This window comes from Neopelma chrysocephalum, unplaced genomic scaffold (genome assembly GCF_003984885.1).
Source record: "Neopelma chrysocephalum unplaced genomic scaffold, ASM398488v2 Primary Assembly neopelma1_42b, whole genome shotgun sequence".
Taxonomy (NCBI): domain Eukaryota; kingdom Metazoa; phylum Chordata; class Aves; order Passeriformes; family Pipridae; genus Neopelma; species Neopelma chrysocephalum.
In genome coordinates this window covers 4,959,177-4,979,047 of record NW_020897701.1, presented here as the reverse complement: position 1 = coordinate 4,979,047, position 19,871 = coordinate 4,959,177, and the positions used below count along the sequence as shown (strand labels likewise).

Genomic DNA, 19,871 nt, shown 5'->3' with positions numbered 1-19,871 from the left:
ACCTGCAATGTAACTGCAACACATCTGTAGGGTATCAACATCAGCATTGCTTTAGGTTGAGGCAGATTTAAACAGACATTGAGATGGATTTACTCATAAATCAGTCAAATATATAAATTCAAGGATTTGCACACATTATCTTGGGTTAATAAACAGTGAAGGCTGATGCAAGGAAGGTCAGCAGACATTTGGTGACAACATACACCAAAGAAAACAACAGACAGAAAAGCTTGACAAAATATTTAAGAAAATAACATAAGGATAATCTCTGTAAGAGAATCAAGTATTTATATACCTTTGAATCTCCTCTCTTTTTACATTAGCATTCTTTTACAGCTGTTCATGGCATAGGAAAAAACTTGTCCCATGGCATTAGTGGAAGCTTTGCCTCAGCAAAACATGGCAGGGCTGGGTTTGCTTCCTGAAACACAACAGCAAAAATGTAGCACCCACAGGTAGAGACTCAAAAACTGCTTTAGTACTTTTTTGATATTGGCCAAAAAAGGTGCCCCTTTGAAGAGATGAACAGTCAATTGGAAGATGCTCACTCATTGTGTAGCTACAGTTATACATCTTCAATTCTGAATAAACCAGGAAATCATCAATAGTCTTTACATTAAAAATGAAACACCGAATGAAACTTTTTTAAACTAAAGCAGGTGTACATATAATGTGCATTTAGTTTAAAACCTGATATACAAGATAAAAATGCCTGAATCCTGGAGTACCACCAAATCCTAGCTAGATTACTTTTTAATCACTGCAAATCAGGATAGAAATTGCCAGCTAGTAGAAGGTAGCCAAGAAACTCTGAAATTTAAAATTGAATTGCTGGAGAAGCACTTTTATGACAAAAGAAAAGATGTTGAAACAACACAGAAAAACGTGGTGGCTGATACTTATTCTATTGTGCTGTAGCCAGCAGGATGTTTTTCCCAGGGAATCTGAAGCTGGCTGAAAGCATCCCGTGCTAGGCTTCACTTCAGTGAACAAGGTCGCATGGTCTGTTGGGCAGCTTCTCAGACCTCCTTGGCTGGTGCAATGTTTTATGCCTCATTTGAACCAAACCAAATCTGTTTCTTTCTCTCTCCATCAGCCTTCCACCCAATGCCTCTGCCTGGCAGACGCAAATAGGCACAATTTTCAAAATCAGCCAGTGATGCTGCTTACAACGACAGCATCAGGCTCCTTTCTGCAGATGGCTTTAAATTTCAGTCCAAATGCAGAAATTAAGTCTATGCTGTTTAACAGCAGCAGAAAGAAAACCCTCCAAGTATCTGGGAAATACAAGTACTCTTTCAGAGTCCTGCCAAATCTGAAGCTTTAAAAAGTATCAACATACCATGTAGGCCAATAAGTAGTATTGGATTAAACATGAATGCTAAAGGTCTACTAAAGTAATTAAAATTAACTTAACAACTTGGACTTAAAAACCTCAAACTGCATTGAGATGTCTCAACATGCTTGTAAAATAAACAGCTGGAAAATCTGATCTAACTATCCATATAACTAATACATGGATATTTCCTTGACTCTGCCCGCAGCCCAAAGCATCTTCCAGAGGATATAAACCTCTTTCTATACCTTACAGAGAAAGTCAAGTGGCCAGCTTTAGGCTGAGGAGAGGATATGGCTCAAAGCTGAAGTGTCAGCAGTTTGAGGGCCAACCACGGCGGGAGTAGGCTTAGGGTTTCCAGCCTACAGGGTACTCTGGTAAGGCAATGAAGCCTTCTCCTCAACTCTCTGATAAAGGACATTTGAAAGCTGGGTGGCAAAGTCCTGGTTTCCAGTTTAAAATCTGCACTAAAGCAGCTTTTCATCCCAGAAATTCATCATCCAGCTGCACAAGGGACATAAAAATGTTATTGGGAGCAGGTGCTGCAGTCTGGAGGTGGGGAAGAGTTCATCTGTTCCAGTACCAGTGCTCACCCAGTCCTGTGAGAGTGTATCATGCTGAAGAAAAAGCTTATTGCTCACTTTCATTTCAAGAGAAATGAAGAAATATTTCAGCAGAGGATATCTAAACAGAATATATGCTACCACTGATAAAGGTAAGGCCTCTTTATTAAAGTTCTCGCATTATTGTCTGTTCTGGGACTGATTACTGTTCACTTGGGTAAAATAAATCAGTAAGTTCTCACTGCACAGGTTCAAGGTGCCAGGCACTGCTTTTAAGAGTCAGTAAAAATTAGTGGCTTTCAGAAGGATTTGGACAATTTTCTTCCCTCTCTCCAAAACTTCTTCAGCTGTATTGCCCCACACAATATCATCAATGTACTGCAGGTGTTCCAGAGATTCATCCTGTTCCAGTGCAGTCTAGGTAAGTCCATGGCAGATGGTAGGGCTGTATTTTTACCACTGGGGCAGTCGATTTCAGTACTGCTTGCCCCTCCAAGAGAAAGCAAACTGTAGCCAGCACTCTGCTGCCAAAGGGATTGAAAAAAATGCGTTAACAAGTGTACAAAAGTGTGTGTACAAGCACACATAATCCTGATGTTGGTTGAATATATATTTGGTCCATTATCTATTCAGAATCAATAACAAAAATGTAAACCCTAAAGTGAGTAAAGCTGGTCGCAAGTCCTTAGCATTGCCAGTGAAATGCCTGGAGGGCTTTCAGAGCTTGATTCAAGAAGCTGACGGTCATCCCCACTATGAAGAAACAGCTAACAGAAGACACCAGAGAAGCTGCATGTTTAATGCCCTCCAGCACTTACAAAAGTCACAGTCAAAAATGCCAAGATTTTTCTGAAATTTCTGTTTGTAAATGCTAAATATCACTGATCTCACTGAATGTGGAATACTGAAACCTGCAATAAGAAATCCTATAAATACTGTTTAAGTTGAAAAAAGCAATGATGCCTAAAAAGAACCAGAAAGGCAGCCTTTTCCAGGCTGAAGTTCCTTGAAGTGTCCAGGCACTCAGAAGATTGCCTCTATTCAGCTGCTGCTATGCAGAACCAGCATATGGAGGCTGTAGTTTCAACACAGCAAGGGTTTTGAAGGCACCATTGAAGCCGGATTCTGCTTGGTGATGTTGGGGAACGCTGTCTGTCTGCTCCCAATTTAACACAATGGTAATAAGTATGAAAAGGCACAGAGGGAAAAAGCATATTTCATTTACAGCAATGCTGCTACAAGGTGATTCTGTGTGGTATGATCTCCTGGGAATCCATACATAATGCTCTTTGAACCATGAGGGAAGGAACTGTCTGCTAATTAGCTTCCTGGTAGTTAGCCATGCAGTGTCATTCCTCACATGAGGACTACTGTGAAAATATTGGACATCATCTGATTAAAACAGGAGACAGGAGTGTTATGTGATAGCAACTTAATGAGATGGGCTTCAAACTAGACCTAAACAAACTGGACAAGAAAAATAAATGCTGGTCTGTTCAGAACAAAAGACAGATGCAACCATGCTCATACACAAAGTTTAGGAGCCTGGGCTGTAAACAGAAAAAACCTGAAGACATAATTGTCCTTGCATACTAACCTGGATCTTCAGACATTTTAGGACCATTGCTTAGGATCACTGGTATTTGAAAAGACATGTCTGAAATGAGCTGTACCTCCAGAAGTACAAGAGCACTGCACATCAAGAACAGGCATTCTTTGAAGTGGCAAGATACTTAATGGCTCCGGGTGAAAGATCAAGGTGGGAAAGCAAGCTGGGCTGTGAGGACGCAGGGCTGCTGCAGCACAGCCGTAGAGGAGCTGCCAAAGAAGCCCTTTCGGGAGCACCCTACAACCAGTGCAAGTGGAAAGCAGGGCCTTTGAACACCCACAGTTCCCCTAGGAAATCAGGACAGAGGGGACTCAGCAGCTCTGCTGTGGTTCTCAGCAATGCCTGGGTACGGCTCCCACTTTGGAAGCTCTTCCAGACACAGGCTGCCTATGTTAGTATCTTCTACAGGTGAAAGCACTAAGCTGCCTACCGACCATTCACTTAAGAGTTGGATTTGATGATCTTTGTGAGTCCCTTCCAACTCAGAATATTTTAAGAGTCTGAATTTAAATTAATCAGTCAAAACAGTATTGGAGAGCAGGACCTGAAGAGACAGCAAGACTGAACACAAGTGGTGGTGCAAAATGCCAGGCAATGATTCTGGGGATGGCCCTACCCCAAGAGCAGTGTGTCACTGACCTCCCTCCCACGCCAGGGGGGTTCAGACCTCTGTATTTTGTTCCTATTATTCACTTGCGGGTGAATTATATTAACATTTGTATCCAAATGTAGATACCTCCCACCCACATGGGAGCCAAACACAAACACGCTGATTATACAGTGTCTGGGGCACAGCCCTAGTAACAGAGATAAAAATCAACACATCCAGGGAACAAGAAAGAAAAAGGCAGTGCAAGAGTGAGTCAGCAAATGTAAGCAATATGTTAGTCAGGCAAGCATTTCTGAATGCACCACGAGGCTGCTCACGCTGCACACAAAGTCACAGCCTCAGTAACCTGAACGACGCACCACCCCGGTGTTAGGGTCCCTTCCTTTTGCAATGAGACCCCTGCATTTTCATACTGGTTTTGGGAAGGCTTAATGTCGATTTCTTCCACTGCTGCCCAGCTCCCCCCCTCCCCGCTCCTCACCTTAAGCCTGAGAAAGGAAAAAATCTGTGCCATGTTTAGAAAGACAGAGACGTGACCATGGAAATCTGGTAAATCAGAGCAGGCAGGCTGTGCTGCTGTGTCAGGTGTCATGATAAAGGCTGCAGGTTTCCAGGATTAGCCTGGTCACTTTGCAGGCCATGAAATGCTCCACCGAGCCTCTTTACAAATTAGCCTGTGTTCTGGCTCTTCCTCCTGCCAGCCTGCATTTCTCTGCAAAACAAGTCACTGAGTGCCTCTGAGTAGTGCCGTGACATCCCACCAGCGGGTGAACCTGCCCCTATGCAAAGAGCCACCGGACAACTCCTCTCTGGAGTCACACAGATCACAAACCATTACACCAAGTCCAATGGACACAGCTGCAGAAAGCAGCGAGGGAGAAGAAAAAGCAAGAGATGAGGCCAGGAAGTTTTACAAAAATCACCGGATTTCAAGTCACTAGCAAACTCATTTGCAGTTCCTCTGATCTAAATCCAGTTGTTCCGCTGCTTTGAAAATGCAGACTCTAATTAACTCATATTCTTATACACTCTGGTGCCCTGAAGGATACTTGCTTTTGTAAATGATATTTATAAAGCAAGGGCTATTTAATACCTGCTTAACATATATCCATAACCTTCAGAATGTCTCCTATGAGTCAACACAGCCTGACTTAAAATGACATCTTTCTCCCTCCTGTTCTGTAAGGCTTTCTGCAACGTACAGCCACTATCTCAGAGCAGAGAAGGCAGCACCCTTACCCACTGCTAACATTAACTGGTTCAACACTGGATAATGGGTAGTTTTATTCTGGAAGAGGAGCACATGCACAGAAAGGATTGCATGTAAGCCAGTCTCTGGGAAACAAGCCCTTTTCAGTTTAATCTTCACGCTGAAGAAGTGCCCCCCCATATATTACCATTTACTCCACAGTCAAATCTTGCATTTACATCCTCTTCACCAGCATTTCTGTGGGAAGCCTGCAGAATGGTGGCTTATTCCAACTTCAGCAGCACTCATATCTCTGTCCACACCAAAGCTACAGGTAATGGTAGAGCCATCTTGTACTCAGGCATAAAAACTCACATCCACTTCCCATTTACATCACAGATGTCTCCCACTGAATTGGAAGAATCCAGACCCCAATTTTAATAATGAAGGTCCTTGAAAGTCTGTAGTTCTCCAGATGGGTACCTTATCCACTCTTTGAATGAAGCAGGTCGAGCAGGATAGTCTAAGGTTGTTATCAGAGCAGACTGAGAGATCCAGTTAGAGAGGGATGTTTGTCCAATTCACAACTTAAGAGTCCCTACTCATGCAGCTAGAAGGAGACAGCTCTGACTGCAGGGGTGCAACACTTTGGGCACACGAGCCATGAATAACTCTGTATATAAGCCATCATGGGTACTATTTAGGACACATCACCTCCATGCTGTGCTGTGTCTGGGACTGCTCTCAGGAACCCCCAGGCAAGGCAGGTGGAGCAGTGTGACAATTTTCTGCCTCTGCTGGTCCCTTCTGCTCCACTGCAGGAGATCATGGTCCCAGGAGAAGCCAAGACAGGCAGCTCAGTTCACCCAGCTGTAGCAGTGGTTGCATCTGCGTGCCATGGGGCAAAAGTTCAGCCCTGGGAAGCTACTCCAGTGCCAGCAAACCCAAGGCAACCCACCCTGACATCACCCCCTTGTGCAACCTGGGTGACGGGAGGCTGCTCCTCTTGCCTCATACGCTGGCTGACATTCAAGATGTAGCATTTGATCCAGCAGGTACCATCCACGATGGTACCAAGTTTATGTCTGTATATGCAATGAGAGACTCTCAACAGTGTTAGGAACCAAAGTCTTGCTTTCTTTAAATGTCATATAGGACCTGGGTGCTAAGAAGAGAGACCTCAGCTGAAAGTCAGAGAAATTGGCCATTTTCATTCGGCAAGACTTCCATTTGAAATTACTTCAGGTAGCTCTCAGAGCAGCCCTGGTAGTGCAGATTCACCACTTTCAAGGCATCCCTCCTGTTCTTAGAAATGTTACATTATAGAGCTTCTGTCATTAAAGCATCTAACTCACCAAGAATGTGACTGTGAATTCTGTCTGGACCTTAGCAAAGGGAAAAAAGATACTAAAATACTGTAACTCTCCATGGTAATACAGTGAACACAAGTGTCCCTCTTTCAAGATGTACAGCTATTTTAACAACAGAAGAGCTACTTGAAACTCCATCAAGCCTCATTCTTGAAAATTTAAACAAGGTAAATGGGCTAAAGATGCCCAAAGTCATTCATGTCCCCTGTAAACAGCTACAACACTATCTAGTTTAATGGAAAGGGGCCTAACTCTGTCAGCAATAAATATGGATAGTAACTAAGGTCATCAGGACACAGCCTATGAAGACAAAATGCTGTAACATAATTGTTGTAGGCAAGATACCTGTGGTCTGTCAAAAGCCTCCCTCAATTCTATATGCCATTTTAAGGGAAGCAGTTGAAAACTGCTCACAATACTTGCAACAGTTCACTGAGATACACCAGTATCTTACATACTTAGCATGCCCACCCTGAAGCCACCAGCATTTCATTAGGGAAGATGCTCCATGACACCACAACAGCTGAAGTCATGGGGACTGCCAAGGCAAGAAGAGTATTTGGAAAGCCTGAGGTCAAAATCTGCATTCCCAGCTTTATTGCTGACACATGATAGATTCTAACAAATCCTTTTTTGTTACCCTAGTCCATTTTTCTTCTCAGTCAAGGGCATGCTACGACAGAAAGCACAAGGAAGAGCTCTGCTCGTTCACCCCACAATGAAAACCTGTGGTAGCTCTTACGATTTCTCTCTAATCTCTAGATTGCCCATATTATCAGCCTGGTGTGTATTTCTCCAAAATGCAGACACAATTTCTTTTCTCTTCATTTTCTTCTAGCATCTTGCCTAATTATTCCGTTTACAGTAATGACCATTTCAAAATATGTGAATTGTCATAATCATTTTACATACCAGATGCTACATTACATTTAGCCAACACATACAAGTTTAGGAACAAAATCTCTTACATTGAAGGCAACAGAATTTTTACTGTAGACTTTATTCAGGATTTTTCCATTTGGTGACTGAAAAGTGGCTTTTAAAATAGATGGCCCTTTTATATCAGGATACAATGGGCGCTGTGGAAAGCTACAAACAAGCACTCTTCTTTGGTTATTATTGTCCTTTTCCAGAAATCAAGGACGAAGTGACTTAATCAAAAGGTGGCAGTGGTCCTACTCTGATGCAGTCCTCTTTCTGTTCATCCAGAGATAGCTCAGGGCCTGGTTTGTACTGCCCAGCTCCACCAGCCCAACACCAAAACATGTGCCAGCTGTGTCCCACCCCGCAGGTTGTTTTACAGAAGCATACAGCCACCCGCGCTGCTGACCTGACTGGTCCTACATGGGAAGAAGATATACAGAAAACGAAAGAGGGAGGAGCAAAGGGTGATAACAAGTAAAAATCAAACAGGTATCTGAAAAAAAGAAGAAAAAGCATGGCGGGGAAGGAAGGAAGAAGGATTGTGAGAAATAGCTATGGTTCAGTTAGCTCCCTGGAGTCTCTCTACATTTGTTAATGAAAAGGGAGTGGTTTTAGAACACAACTTATTTCTCTCAGCTTCCTATTTCCATATGAGATGACTCAAGACACCTTACACAGCAGGCATCCATGGTCAAACAAATCCCATCACCATGCCTGCAAGGTGCTCCAAGGACTGGATGAGTGAACAGTAACATAAACTGTCCATAATCACCAAATACCATGATCTCAGACATGCAAACATCCTGAGCAGGATCAAAAGACATACATGAAGGAATCTGGGAAAGGGCATCCACTGTAACTACCATCTTCACGCAGGGGAACCATTACAGAAGGACCACCTCTCATGAACATCGAGGGACAGGTTTTCAAAATGTTTCTTTCAGCAGTTTTCTTTCATTTCTAACAAGTGTAAGCATCCTGAGTACAACAGCCTTGTGCCAGTCTGCCTCCAAGTGTTGCAACAGGAATATCTGGTGTTGATCCTATCTTTCAAACTAAATTTTTAAATTTGTCCATGGTCCAAGTGCTGATATAGGAGGGAAGTTCTTGGAAAATGCTGGAGAGCTCATGTGAATTTGTTAAAAATAAAAAACGTACATTTCAGACAGAATACCAGAAGTCAGTGAACAAGGACACATTAGCTGAGGATTCCTTCCAGTGCTATAGCATTACTTTTCTTCATAGTGTTTGGCTGTCTGGAGCCATCCTCCCTCTGATGGGACAGAAGCAAAACTCCCAATTGGGTCACAGAGATGGTGGCAATGTAGCTGCACAGATCTGGCTCTCATAGTACATGCAATAATTTATCTGAACCTTCTCAAAAGTAGTAAGTTTTGTCTGTCTGGGCTACTAGTCTTAAACTAAACCCACAAGCTGTTAGGGGCAAGAGAAGAGTTTTTTACTGTGTCCACAGGCAGTGCCTTGCCCAGAAGGAATCTTGCCAAGCATCAGGCTCCCCAGCAAGATTTAAAAATAATGTATTTAACTCCATAGTATTTACAGAGTTCTAAAATAACAAATAATGATGTAACAAAATAAACTGATTGTCTGTGTACACTGGCATTGCAAGAAAGAATGTCACTTTATCAGGCATGTGATCAAAAAAGGATATTTAAGCACAGAGGAGAGATCAGATCAGATCAAAGGTTGAATTAGGCCAGTATCTTGTTTCAGACAGTGGCCAACAGCAATATCTTATGAAAAACTATAATGGGGAAATGCCCTCACAAAATAATATAAAGACAACATTATGCACCTTGAAATACTTCTACCTGTTAAATAACCTGTTTCATCATGAGTCTGCAATCAATGCCGCACACACTCATCAGCAGTTCCACTTAGCACATCCTCACAGCTTCTGCTTTTGCCTAGGAAAGGCAGTGAAATCACTAGCGGGTTTTGCTGGGTTTGGGCCAGTTGCCCGAGCACAGAAGATGCCTGAGCACACGGGCAGGATCCCTGTACACCTGGGAGAGGGGCAGAGGTGTAACATGGGCTGGGGCAGCCAGCAGCCCCAGAACTACCATGTCAACAGAGCAAAACTCTTTGTGAAAGTGGAGGTAGACAAGAAGATCTAGACATCAATGTGATGTACAAAATAGCTTGGAGTTTTCCGCTTGGCTGCCAAGACCAGGAGGATGAAGAAACAAGAAGGAAGGAATTGAAATGTAAGGTGTCTACATAATTTCCTGCTAGTAACCAATGTTTCACTTGGTCGTGACCTGCAAAGACATGGAAAAGGAGTTGGACAGCCAGATCCTCCGAAGAGAACAAAAAGGAAGAAAACCCAGGGCTTTCAGCTGCCTGGAGATGTCATATGTTGGAAATAACAAAATTCCCATTAATGTTTACAGGGGACCTGCATTCAGAAGATGCACATCAGGAGACCTAGAGGGGAAATTCCCAATTAAAACTAAAAGGAAAATTACATAAGGAAAAAGCCAGATTTCATAAACATTTGTTAATAAACCCAGTATTTGAAAGGCATAGTGCAAGAACTTTGTCATCCTGCTTTTGTTTATACTTAAGGGATTTTACTGTCATCTTAAATAGCTCTTAATGGCTCTAAATAAACTAAAAAAAAAAAAAAAAGGAAGAAAAAATAAAAAAAGAAAACTGAAAACCATCTTTATTAGACAGAAGATCAGATTCCTCAATAATAGCATTCTGGTACTTTTTCTGAAATTAGCTTGGCCCATTGTTTCTTCCCCTTAAAATATTAATTGGCACTCCCTGGGATTGCTCTTTCCAGGTGTATTTATACTACTGATGGCTCAAGACATATAGGGCAGACATTTGTCCTTAATAACACTCTTGACTGACGTCAAGTTTTATGTCCAGGGGTAACTGAGGCCATCAGACATCAAAATCAACACATTCAATTTGAGGAGCTCACAACCTGGATGATGTCAAATTCATTTTTCACTATTTCTGCAGACTTCATATACTGAAACTAATTATCAACAAATTTTAAAAATTCTATTTAAAAGTTATCATTAGATGTTGAATAGTCTGAAGTTTTCTTGGACTATTTGAAGGACAATTCCCTTCATAAATTTGCAATTAAAAATGGCCTGGACTTTTGCAGTTTAACCACATGGTACCAACACTAAACTGCCTTGCCTCTAATATTACAGCAGCTCTTCTCAGTCCTCAGTTACCCCAATGAAGGAGACAAACTTTGTCCTACATCCTTGGCAAGAATAAAGTATTCTTCAGTGCTAGTACAAGCCTCATAGTAAGAGTGTAAGACAGTTATGTTTTCTGTATTGTTTTAATGTAGTTATTCATATGGGTCTTACCACATCAGGATCACTTTTTTGACATGGTAGAAAACCAATTCTGAATATCCCTTGAGAGGAATTTTACCTATGTTACAGTTGAGGAACTGAGGCACAAAGAGACCTTTTCAGAGATGACACAGCTCCTTGATTTCCATTGAAATCATGGGACTCAAGCACCTGACTGATGCCCAACTTCTACTAGGTGGCTATAGCTGCATTCAGTTTGAAGTCAGACTCCCCACATCCTCAGAGGTGTATCTGTCCCCTGCATACCATGCACTGAATAAACCATCACACGTGCTCTGCAAAGTCCCAAGTCCACTGGCATGAGGCAAACAACTGACTTGCATCTCCCCCTTTTCTTCCCTACTCCGAATATCAGCTCGTCCCCACAGGAGGTCAAGGACTGCTCAGCATGTAAGATCTGCCCACCACTTCATGCCATGTCCGCTCTGTAGGACCTGGGTCCCTTCTCTAGCCAAACCGAGGTTATGTTGCTTTTGGAATCCTTCCACCTTGCTCCTAGTTCCTGTAACTAGAACTCTCAGCAATCAAAGGATAAGACCTCCTCACAAAAGTCAACAAGATTTGCAATGGATGGTTTGCAATGAAGCACATAGTACAGGGCACACCATGAAGGGCAGTATCAGGTACCATTGCTACTTTGGATCTGAAAACCTTAATAACCACCCACGAGAACTGATACAATTTTCTCCTGGGTCTGAACACAGCCTGGTTGTTCCCTGTTCTGTTACCAGCTTGCAAAACGCTAACCTGGGTGTCCCTGCAGAGCTCTCCACCAGGCTGCACCAGCCTTACCCAGCAAACCAAGGAAGCCCCAGGGGATGTGATGCTGTGACACAAACAGGAACAGCGTGGCTTGTAGTAGGAGCAGGTTGGGGTGCTTTGATCAGGGACGGGGCGGTACAGCAGAAGGCAAACCCCTTCTACTCTAACCCGGGACAGGGTTCAAGTGGGCTGACAAAATGGTTGGCAAGAAAAAAGGTACTGGGTAGCAGTATGTGGGTAATGTGGTTACACAAACATCTCACGTTGATATAGTCTGAGTCAGTGAAAAGTTTATTTTATATTTTAGATTATGCTAATTTACATTTAAAAATAATAATATCTTTTAACCTCTGCCCATTTCCAATAAAAAAAGAAGTATCTGAATTCTTAATTAAGCTTTCCAAAAAGTGTTTTACATCATCTTGCCTTGTGCAGTCCCAGTGGACCCTGTGCTACAGAATCATTCTCAAATCTGTGAAAAGCTCCATGAACACCAACAAAAGTTCACTCTCAAAGCAAAGAAAAGAAACCCCAGTTCTGTACGCTCCAACACTTCCAGCTCTGTAAGCCTTTCCCTTAAAATTTTTTCCCCTTTTTAATCTCCATATTTATTCCTAAGAGTCAGGACATCAAAGTCAGCTGAAAAGGGCTTGGGATAGACTCTTCAGCAAGGGGCAGAGACTGCGCAGTGACATGATGGAAGAAAAAAGTACAAAACATCCTTTTATTCAGAGTACCACTATAGGCAGCTGTGGAGAAGAGACCGACAGCAAAACACAGTGCATAAACTTGAGAGTTAAATAGTCTGACAGACCTTTCTCTGCTGAGACCAGTGGGAATGTGACCACATTTGACTTTTTAAAGGAGTAGTAGATGTACTGGACATGAATGCTCATTGCATTTTTACAGGGGGGTCAGGGAAAAGGTCAGCTACGTAAGGCATTGCAGATCACACTATGAGTTACAAGCAGCGATCTCCCTGCTTTCCCTAAGCCCATTTAAAGGCAGCAACTACCAGCATGGAGTCCATTAAAAGAACAGGATCTAACAAGTTATTGTAGTCTGTCTACAGCACTTCTTTTACCAAACTATGGACAACCAGACTGTGCCCACTTGGGGGAGGAGGAGAACATGGAAGCTGTAGCCATGTAGATTTTATTCACTGCTTTTAAAGGAGACATTTTTCAAATGTCTCTAAGTTGCAAGGGACGACAAACATGTAACTAGCAGGATGAAAAAACATCAACTTAATAACAGTGGCTCATCATCAAGATACGACTAAAACACGGTAATTGGGACAGGAATGCTGCTGTGGTGCTCAGGAAGGGCTTAGAAGCATATGCAACCTGATAGCAGAATAGCCAACAGCAACTCACGTGCTGGCACATAAACTGCTGTTTCCTCAAGGTGAGGCAAAAAACTCTCTTCAGACTCAAAAGGGCCAGGGCATTCAGAGGAAGAAGGAGAGAGTTGGGCACTCTGCACTCCAATCTCTGGGGGAAATCAGTTTCTTTCCATCACTCCTCTGCCCACTCACAGAAAGCTCGCTGCTTCCAAGGGTTCACAGCACCACTTGCTACTCAGCCTGTGCTTGTTACAAACACCCTTCTGTTTTCACAGTGTACACTTAGTTGAGGATATGAGCTACTTTTTCAAAAGAGCTAAAATAAATCAGAATCCTACATCTCATCCTAAACTAAAATGTTCCCAAATGTCCATATTTACTTCTAAAAATTATGACAAGCTCCTAGATTACTCCTTACTCCATTCTTACAAAATTATTATTCCCAGAAGCACATGGTGTTTCACGTAGTAGAAGAGATGTCTTCACTCTCAGAGGCTTACAGTTACTGAAGCTACATGATGACAGATGTGTTCATAGGGAAAGAGTAAGCAAAAGGCCAAGGCCTATGTTTCAGTAGTAGGCTGAATCCAAAAGACATTGATGTATTTATCTTCAAGATGACATTTTGGTGCCCACCATATTTATTTTTTTTCCCCCAAGTCCACACATAGACTGAGAATACCTGAACTCTGAAAGGACACCTACTGTTATTCCACACAGACTCCATCCTTGTACTTTCAAGGAGCCAAAGCCCTGCAATACTGCACCAGTCTTTTGCTCAGACAGGCCTGTGGGACGAAGGCAAAGAGGTGGGTAATCTCTGCAGCACCAAAGTTGCCATGCACTGGTGGCTCTGTCAGCTCTATGGCCAGTTTGCACAAGAGAGCTGCAAAAATCCCCTCTGGAGAATGACATATGGAGGCAAGCTAAGTTCTTGGGCCAACTGAATTCTGCTCAAATAAAACAGTCTCTCTGTTGAAAAGAGCAATCATACATCTTCCCTTTGAGTCCTTGCTGCAGCACAGAGAAAAGGACAGGGTGACTGCAGCATCCCTCTCCACATCCTTCACTTGGCATCTAGCAAGAGCTCAGGGGGAAAAAAAAAGTAATTTACATCATTTTTTTGGCCGCTACGCACATATGCCTGGAGAGATATGCTCACAGCCTCTCACTCTTGATTTCTGCATGAAGTAAGAGCAGCTTAAGTGGATGAGGAGAGCTTGTTCTGCATTTACGAAACAAACCTGTCTAGGACGATGGTGCTTGTGTGAATTATTGAAAGGCAAGTGCATTTACAAATCCAAATTAGCTGACCATCTGCCCTTCCACATCTATCTGCAGTTTTGACTTGAAAGAGAATCACACCAAAGGATAAATTTCTCTCAGCACTGGCTGCACTTTCTGCCTCTGCCACATAAAAGTTTTGGTAACAAAATGTTAAAAATAACCTCCTGCGCGGATGTTTTCTTTCAAATACACAAACATTTATACTCACCTAAGGTTCACAAAGTTATTTCAGAATCGAGTTTGAGTTGTTAAAGCCCTTTAAAAAGCAAAACATGTCCAGCAGTCCTTATGCAGTGCTTCTCTCCTTACTGAATCATTACTTTTGTTAATGATAACAAAACCAGCCTGTTTCTGCAGCAGAGCCCCACAGCATCTTTAGGGAACAACCAGTTTCGCTTTCATCCTGCTCATCCTCCTCCACTCCTACTCAGCTCCTGCTACTATCTGCAAGCACACTGCCGGCTGTCAAGGGTTAAACCGTGGCTTTTCACGGAGAAAAACAGGAGAGGCAGAAGAGAGAGGAGCAAGGAGAGCCTGCCCAGGGCAGCAGCTGGCTGGAGGGCATCAGTGCCAGGGCAGGGATGGCCCAACCGCTGCAGCAGCTGACGGAGCAGCAGAGGAAAAGTTTCTGTGATTTTAGGCAAGCCCTGGCGTGACGTCACCTCGCCCAGATAATCTCGGCGCAGTCAGCACAGGCCTCCTGGCTCCCCATTGGCGAGCCCCTCGTCAGCAGACATCTGAAGATAATTATTATTGGCCAGACAATTATAACAGGAACGACTGTCACTTCGTGCTGATGCCTGAACCTGGTGCTCTGCAGCAGGATGGAGAAGGACTCCAGCGGTCACCGCTCCATCCAGGCATTTCTGTCTCTTTGGCTTTCCTAAGCACCAGACAGTTTTTGCTGCCTCACTGGCTGCAGCTCGGAATCAGGATCTTGGCACTACAACCCTCTTTGCTGCATGTCTGACAGAACTGTGAATTTTCAAAAATAATATACTTACCTATGAGAGATAAAGAACTAGAACTGCATTAATTCTCATACAGCAGTTTAAGGGGAAAAAAAATCCTCTGCAGAGTATTTACTTCATACCACTTCCCTGTTTGAAGAAGTTTGGGAGGAGGTGCTGGGAGAGTTTGATTTGAGAAATCATTTTAAGCAATTACTTTAATAATCATTTGACTTAATCCTGGTCATGCTTAAATCAAACCTCCCATGGTTTCAGCACAATATGATAGTGTATCTTAAAGTGATACTGTATTTTATATTCAAAGCTACATGATGGCACTATGCTTAAACTTATATCTACAACAGCTTTCCCGCAACATAAATTCTAAGAAGTTTCATGACAGTAAATGGACCTGTTAGTTCTTTAACCTCCCGAAAACCTGCCATTGCTTGTTTAGGGAAGACAACTAATTGGCAGCTCTTACCATCAGAGACCAGCAGGCTGGAGGTCTGTCTTCGCAGCCTCCAACTTTGCTCAGTCTCTCCTGCCTCCATGCAGGAGAACCAGGCAGTCTGGGGCTATACCATTAAGGTGTGCATAAACATAAAGCCAAGCACTCGGGGAGGCATGAAATGCATCAGCTTATAAGTATCACACAACAGACTATTCATTTTTCCTCTGTGTCAAAACAGTACCCTCTTTACAGCACTGCTAATCCAGGCCCAAGGTTTAAAGAGGTCTCAGTGTGATGCATGTTGCAGGAGGGGGTCCTCCATACAGTAAAACAGAAACATCTGGAATGAAGCAAGGAGGTCCTCATTCGCTGCCATTAGACCAATACGCCATCAGACAGGTTCCACTCATGTAGGACTCAGAGGGATGATTTCCAGGGGCAGATGGCAGTGAGGAAACAAGCCCTAGGATGAGGATGTGCTGAAGAAAAGCCTGGGTGCCAGCGACTGGAGAGGGCAGAGCACATGCACTTTCCCCAGGGAGTGATGAAGCTTGAAGTAGACTCAGAAGACTGAGGAAAAGGAGGGGCAAGCCTTGGCTGACCCAGACACTTCATTCCTTGCACCATGATCCTTCCCAACCAACCATACCAGTACCTAGGTGTATGCCACTACCCCGGGCTTTGCATTCAAGCTTTTCCAGCTTTAGCCTTATGCAGTTTTAATTAAAAGGGCTTGCTGGTGCTTTAACCAGCTCAGAAGTCAGAAGGTATGTAAAAGAATTCATGTCCATCCTCAAACTAGGCTACGTTTTCATATGCAACACAGTCAGACTCCAAAAGTCAGGGTCAACTCCTTAGAACCACTTCATCCCCCCTAACGCCCCACAGCCTTTTTTTTTTGTTTCATAAGGTATCAGGAAATATTTTTGAGATTAAGTAAAATAACAAGTGCCACACCTAAAGAATTTATTTCCCTCCATGCTGGACATCGCAATAGTATCACATCCTAATTAGTGATTACAGTGTAAAATCCTGCCATAGTGTTTCCTTAGTCTGTCTTGCTGCCCAAAGAATGAAAAAACGTTTATCCCTGCAAACTACTACTTAACAACCTCATCTTAGAACGCTCTTACATTAATGACGTGTACATTAAGGCTACTCCTACAAAGTGTAGAAGCCATGTACTGCCATTGATGTCTGCATACACAAACCTATTGAGTCACCCTGATAAGTAAAAAAGCCTTCTTGTGTAGCCCTTAGCTGCTGTATTTTACCAGTTAAGCTCCCTGCAAAACTCAAGTGCTTGAACAGGACCTGTTTCACAAAGCAAGTGCATTTCTTGAAGATAAAAATGCACAATTTAACCTGAAACTCAGAAGTCATCCTCAGCATTTTCAGGAAAAGCCTGCCACGACAGAGACCTCAGAGGGCACAGCTCCATTTCATTTCCAGAAACATTCCCAGGCCCCCAAGCAGATCACTCTCCTTTACTTTCATGTGAATCAAAGGTATTAATTCATCAGTTCCCTTAGAGAAGGGGAAACTAGACTGGAAAGCATGTGCACACAGATGATCATGTCTCTTTAGCTGTACAGCAGCAGCGTAACACTGATGGTCTCTTCCTCTGAACCTGGGAAGTGGGAGCCCAGCATTACAGAGTCCAGCTGGTGACTTCTGCAGCACTTGAAACTGCCAGGGATATTTTAATAACACTGCTTAGCATTTATATAGTACCTGACATCTTCAAGGCACTCAGCAAACATTATGTAAGTCATTAAAGCACCTCATAAGGGCATTTCAGCATTATTATCCCCAAATCCCCTGGTCTTTCCCTGCTGGGGAAACTGAGGCCTGGAAGAAGTTATGTAATGTTCCCAAGGTCATATCATGAAGCACAGGAGAGTCAAGAAGAAGATGCAGGAGTGGTGGTTGCTAGTCATGTTCTTTATTCTAAACTCCATCTCTTCTGGGTTATTTGGCTATTATATACACTCATGTATCACCCTCTCCATCCTCTTTTACCAGCTTGTCCTATTCTGATGCCAATTTTATTCTGGAACATGGACAGAATGGGAAGCATCCAACACTCCCAGCCCAAGAATATCTACGTGGTCTCCTTTTTCCTGAAACATGAGTGACACTAGGCACTCTTCAAGAGCTAATGAGCTCACCTGGAGGAGAACAGAGGCAGACATACATGCACTTAAATGGTCTTTTTAATTATGCTGCCCTTAAAAGTTCCCAGACCAGTCACTAGAGTATTCTAGCAAATCCCTGGCTGACATCCATCTATGATCTGGGACCATTCTGCCCTGAAAATGTAGACACCAAAGCCTGGGCCCAGAGACAGTCTTATCCTGCCATTGTCACATCAGGGTGGTATGGGTAGGGTCCTCATTTGGAAGCCCAAAAGGGCAGGCAGCACTGCCAAGGGAGGGCATGCTGGCAATGAGAAAGTTGGGGGCTAGCTCAGGAGACAGACCACAGGAGCAGCAGAAAGGGCAAGACTGGGCACCAGGCGAGGGTGGTCAGTGATGGTGCAGCAGCAGGGTGCAGGTGAGCCTGGGCAAGCCTTGAACACAAGGCCAGTGCAAGTGGACAAAGCTAGGGTGAGGACTGGGGCAAAGTGTGGGTAGGTGTGATGGAGAGGGGAATCCCGGTCCCGAGGACAGGCCAGCGGATCCCGCGGAGGGGGCAGGGGCAGCTGGGGCGCTCCTCCATCCCTGTCTCCATGCTGCCGGCCAGGGCCCAGGGATGCTCCCGCGGCAGTGCCGGGCAGAGAGCAGGCTCCCGGCACAGCCACTCCCCTTCGGCGGGCCGGGCTGTGAGCGTACGTGTGTCCCTTTGCGGGTCCGTCAGGCTCCGGCTCGCCGCGACCCGGGAAGCCCCGACAGGTCTCTGCGCAGCCCCGGTCCCGCCGCGGCTCGGCTCGCCCCGGCTCCCCAGCCACACGCACACGCCGGGAAAGTTAATAGCCACATGGCTGCAAATGAAGTTTTATTAGGAGCTGGGGGAGGGGAAGGGGAAGAGAAAGGGGCTCCACGGGGAACGCGGGCAAACGCGCAACTTGTTTGAACGGGGGCGTAGCGCGGGGAGCGGGAAGGACGGGCAGGGATGGAGGCAGGGATGGAGGCAGGGATAGAGGCAGGGATGGAGGCAGGGGAGGCCGAGGGCAGAGCCGAGGCACGTGTGCGGCTCTGCGCCGCCGGGCCGGGGCGGCGGCGGGGCTCGGGGCCCGCATCGCACCGCGCCGGCGGCGGGATGCCCCGGCCTTGTGTAACCCGGTGGCTCAGTCTCCGCTCGGGCGCGCAGGTAGCGCCGGCAGCAGCGCCCGTGTGCCCGCGCACGGCGGCGCAGAGCCGAGCCCAGCCGAGCCCAGCCGCACCGCGCCGGCCGGGCGCAACCCGCGCACCCGGATGGGCTCAGCGCCTCCCAGATCCGGGCGGGCGGCGGGGCCCGGGGGCGGCACTCACCAGTTTTCCTGCATCCACTGGATGGCCGCATGCTCGTTGAACTGCTTCTCGAATTCGTATTCCTGCAAAGTCAACACTGACATGTTCATTGGCCCGGTGGCTGCGGAGCCGCTCCCCGCGCCGAGATGCTGCCTGCCGCCGCCTCGGGAGCCGGGCCCCTGCGCGCCCGCCGCCGGAGAGCCCCCGCCTCTGGCCTGGCCCGCCCCGCCTCAGCGGTACCCCGGGTTTAGCATAGCTCCGCTCCCCTCCGCGCCTCTCCTCCCGGGCCCGCCGGTCTCCTCCTCTTCTGCGGCCGCCGCGCAGCGCCCGGGGGCGGCGCGGTCTTAGTGCCCGCCCGCCGCCGCCACCGCCGCCGCCCGGGACACCCGCCCCCCGCCGCTCCGCGCACATCCCGCACCGCTCCTCGGGGCATCCGCTGCGGGGCTGCACTCCTGGCGGGGAGGGACCCCCCCGCGCCACCCCAAGCCGTCAAAAATAACTACAAAAATAGGAAGCCCCCACCCCTGTGCTGAATCCATGCCGCAACGACCTGCGCGCCCTCCCCGGCCACCCGGGAAATAAAGAAGGACGAGTTAAGATTTGGGCAGAGGAGCAGACGCATATACTCCCCCAGAAGAAGCCTACACCC

The 19,871-nt window shown here is 45.4% G+C and overlaps 1 protein-coding gene across 1 annotated transcript in view; it reads right to left on the bottom strand.

Annotated features, from left to right (window-relative positions):
* ELOVL6 (ELOVL fatty acid elongase 6) overlaps positions 1–19,520 on the bottom strand; it is an 80,155-nt gene extending 60,635 nt beyond the window's left edge. Inside the window, exon 1 of the mRNA XM_027677032.1 lies at positions 19,244–19,520. Coding sequence (XP_027532833.1) covers positions 19,244–19,332 — 89 coding nt within the window. The 5' untranslated portion in view covers positions 19,333–19,520. The remainder of the gene's footprint in view (positions 1–19,243) is intronic.
* Positions 19,521–19,871: the final 351 nt, after the last annotated feature.